The sequence below is a fragment of the Trachymyrmex septentrionalis genome, unplaced genomic scaffold (genome assembly GCF_001594115.1).
Source record: "Trachymyrmex septentrionalis isolate Tsep2-gDNA-1 unplaced genomic scaffold, Tsep1.0 scaffold29, whole genome shotgun sequence".
NCBI classification, from domain to species: domain Eukaryota; kingdom Metazoa; phylum Arthropoda; class Insecta; order Hymenoptera; family Formicidae; genus Trachymyrmex; species Trachymyrmex septentrionalis.
Genome location: NW_017305451.1, coordinates 471857 through 476521, shown reverse-complemented (window position 1 = coordinate 476521; position 4665 = coordinate 471857). Strand labels below are relative to the sequence as shown.

Sequence of the window (4665 nt, the reverse complement as noted above, 5' to 3'; positions counted from 1 at the left end):
AGAGAGAGAGAGAGAGAGAGAGAGAGATAGAGAGAAAGAGAGAAGGAGAAAGTAAAAAAGAAATTAAGTAAAAATAAAATTTTAATATTATTAATAAAATTCTGAAACGTTTGAATTATTTAATCCATAAAGAAAAACATGGAACACATTTTACTACTTTTTGACTCTTTTTAAGACTGTAGAAAAAGACATTTGCATAAAACTAATTCTTAAATTATAATAATTAATAGATTTTCGAAATCCTGTTTACTTCACGAGGTAATCAAAAAATGTAGGCTATAGTTTTAATTAAAACACAATTTTTTTCTCTGACATTATTGTCGATAATGCGCAATCATAGTTACTTATAAACTATTTTGTGTGTATTTCCGTATTACTTTATAAAGGATAAATCAAAGATAATGTGCAAATTGCGCAAGACGTACATCTCGTGTGAGTCTAGACACGTGGATCGAATCAGGTCCAATCGAGCGAAACTGACTAGAATACCGTAAGATGTAATATGGGGCAATATATTGGACCCCAATGCAGCTGCTGGCCACTGCACAAGATTAGAAATAACACTCTTGTGCGTGTGACAGCGACTATCATGGGGCTTCCATGATACATCACGCTTCGACGCTGAAAACCATCACGAGGAGTAAAAGTCTCAAATAAAGAGACATATGTAAAAATTGAATATTATAACTATTCATGATTAATTATTACATTATTATAATATATTTTAATAGATGTTATAATTATTTGTAGTTGAAAATATATTACAATATTTGTCATTCTTTGGAACTGTCAACGTGTAATGAGTGTAATAAGTAAAACAACGTTTATACAATTACATAAATTAATCTTTAATATTGTAAATTGTGTAATACCGTAATGTCATAAAAGTATGTTAAATAAACGAAAATAGGGTATTTTTATGAAATATGTTCTTATTACTTTTATGGATAATTATTATGTATGTAACTGATTGTGAGTGTAATATCCCTACTTAAAATGTTTGTCCTTGCATTATACAATAGAAATTACTAAAAAGTTACTTAGTTATCCCTATTCGCATGTACAGAATATTTCGAGTGGATACTTTGCTTGAAGAAACACATAGAATATCTGTCTTGAAATACGGACAGAAATCATAGCATTTAAGTTTTTTAGCATTTATAGTATTTAATAAATTCAGATATGTTGTTAGTCGTACAGTCACGTTACAAACGTTTAGTGTCTCACAAGCAATGCTGACAGGAATGTATAAATTTCGTGCTCATAATCGCATACGAATTACGTTAAATTTTGATTACATTATATACGTATATAATTCCTACTGCATATTGCAGACACAATATTGTGCTCATTCAAATGTAAACATTTTTTTACTTGCAAATTTATTGTGATCGTAAAGCGTACAGAGTACGATTCAATTCTAGCAGATGTTGTATCCGTATATAATGGTTTCTATTGTAAATTTTAAATAGGGATTTACAAAGCATGTTAGTTTTTTTATTAAAATTATAAACGAACAAGAAATATTTATTAATTTAAAGATTTATAAAAATTTGAAATTTACAAATAAAATTGATGTGATCCTAAAATCTGGCTTACTATATTTCTGTAAATATTGAAGAAATTATAAAAAAGATGAAAAAATTAAGACATTGAAAAAATATCTTAAATAGAAAAATTAATAATTTTTTACAATATGATAAGAGAGATTAGAAAAACATTTTTTAAATACTTTTTCCACAAAATTCCTTAACCTAGGAAATTTTTACTGTTTAATAGCCAAATATAAGCAGGAAATGCAAAAGTTACTATGCCTCGTTACTTTTTATAATAATAATTTAATAATGATGTACATTTCAATTCATTCAATTTTCGAATCCACATAATCAATCACCGAAATATTCATTATGCAGATGATAACTAAGGTAAGCCCGTATAACTAATTTAAGCCGTTTCTTAAAATAAGCTATTCGCTGATTGTATATAATTATATGATTATATAATTTAACAGATGACAATAGTAATTCAAGCAGCGATCTGTACAACTCGACTGTATCGATTTATAAATCATATTATTCATTGTATTTGTATAAGAACAGGAAAAACTAATACATCGTAGTTGTGATGTAATATTCCGTAAGTAATTGCTTTCGATAATTCTGAAAATGATTATTAATTTCCGTAGTTTATGTTATTATAACTCTATATTCATATTTTACAACACTATACTCAGTTTATACTTTTGTCACAACGTTTTGTTTATAATTAAAGAAAAAGTAGTCTTTGTATGGTGATACCAATGTGGGCCATGTCCGAGCACATGCGTAAGTGTGACATTTTTTACATATATGTTCATGAAGATTGTATGAGATTAACTAAAAATGATGAGGGATCTTTTACTTGTCCGAATTGCGAGTATTTCATAAGCATAGTTTTAAGAAGAAGAAATTAACACAGGTATTCAATGTTTAAATTGCTAAATAGCTTTTTTAAATATTTATACATCAATATATTTATGCAATAAAATTATAAACTTATAAAAGTAACATTGGATCACTTTACTTTCCATATTTTTAATATTTTTGTATGAAAAAGGACAGACATATACGCGGCTTACATTGGGTACACACTTTGCTAAAGTGCCCCAACTTTTCTTTTAAATATCTACTGCATCTCTATAAATATATGAATATGACTCATATTTTTTTTCAATGTTTAGAAGTATTTCTTTTTTCGAATGTGACCATTAATTTTCAATTTTCAGAAACTTCAGCAAAAAATTAAAAAAATTTTCAAAGCTTAGAGATTATAAGGGCCCCCATATTGGGCCTGGTTATCTTATGATCTAATGGAGATGACCAACTGACCAAACAATCATGCACGTTTACTTTATCGACGCGAGGTATTATCTCCGACGATACTACGATTGCACGAAGTTCACTCGACAGAATTGTCGCACTATCGACACGAAACACTGCAGTATTCTGCAGTTAACACTGACGAATTGTCAGTGATTATTATTATTATATGCTTATAATATATTATATATGTATGTATTATATATACGCATTCAATGTGAAGCATATATGTGTAATTTTCCATTAATAGGCGCAGTGCAAGACAATTGTATAAATTTTCGATATTACCGGAGTAAATCAAATTATGTCTTGGGGCCTTGACGTGACAAAAACCACAATAGCGTAACAAATAATAAATAAATAAATAAATAATAAATGTACCTGTGGTTGCGCCGATGATGCCTAAGTCTTCTTTTTTGGTCTTACTTTGTTGTCGCTTTCTCATTGTTTGCACAATTCACTCACAAGGCATTCATGCACTTCTACGGAAATATGAGATTAATTGTATTAATCATTAAAATTCAAAGCATCTTGTGTGGTATTCTCACGGTGTGACTTTGCCATGCATGTCACAAAGAAATGATAAAATTAAAAATAATGCGAAATATATGTATGTTCGCACAAGCCTCTTAACGCAAGAAAGAAAATAACAGAAAATCTATTTCTCATTGCGCGAAGAAATTAACTTCAAGCAGCAGAATCAACTCTATGATAACAGAGATGCTGTACATTTGTTGCTCCCATCTTTATTTTCTGCGTTTAACAACAGATAATGTACAAATATAATATGTTACGGCATTATCTCGTATTACAGTTATTAATCGTATTAATATTAAATATGCAGTACACAAATTAGAAAGAAATCAATATTCACGAAATGTAACATCTGTGCCCTATACGACTTTATATAATTTATATATAATCATAATAATGCCGATTTCTCACACAATACCGTGAATTTTGATTTTAATATATAATGTACATCAAATCTGTACTATGTGATCAAATTGATTGATCTATCCTGTACTCGCGACGCTAATAAATTAAAAAAATTTTGAATATAACAGTGATATCTTTCTTCGCTGCCGCATTGAAGATTCGAATCATATACAATTTCTGTATAAGTAAATGTATAAATAAATATAAATGTCAACATAAAGATCATTGCAAAATTTATTTTTATTCAATTTTTACATTTCAATAATGTATTGCTTCATGATCACTAATGTAACAAGAAGTTATCACATTCATGAAAATAAATAATATCTGTAATAAATAATTAAATAATACATCTAAACAATGTGCTCATTTTTCTCGGTTCAAATATTTTGAAAAGTCGACAAACTTAGAAGTTCAATGTGAAAATATATCTTATTCGATTATAAAATTCTGTAATAATTTAACAAGTATTTGTGTCACCACACACAGTCAACTATTTTTTTTTTCATTTTAAAATTATACAATTGCAATACATATAATAATATATCCTATGACAATTGCTTCTCATTTCATATTTAATACTGTAACGTACTGTAATTCCTTCTCATTTTCGTATTAACAATGTAAAAAGGCACTTTAGTCAAATTACTTCGCATTAACGATTTGCAAAAGGTAGTTTTATAAAATATTCCGCAGTATCTCACTCATTGCGAATTTTTTATCATCAAATAACAAGAAACATAGTATCACTCGCAACCTTGTAATAGCCGGTTCAAAATTTGGATCGAGATCAAGTGAAGATCTGTAAAAACTTGCAGCAGTCTCAAAGTCACCCTGTAAAAAAAATGTGCGTCAGTTAAACATTTAT

General features: G+C 28.3%; 1 protein-coding gene across 4 annotated transcripts in view; it reads right to left on the bottom strand.

Moving 5' to 3' along the window:
- Positions 1 to 4361: 4361 nt before the first annotated feature.
- Positions 4362 to 4665, bottom strand: part of LOC108749505 (tetratricopeptide repeat protein 17) — a 7319-nt gene continuing 7015 nt past the window's right edge. For all 4 annotated transcript variants that reach the window (XM_018488275.1, XM_018488279.1, XM_018488278.1 and 1 more), the window contains one exon: positions 4362 to 4631. In XM_018488275.1, the coding sequence (XP_018343777.1) occupies positions 4476 to 4631 (156 nt within the window). In that variant the 3' untranslated portion in view covers positions 4362 to 4475. The remainder of the gene's footprint in view (positions 4632 to 4665) is intronic.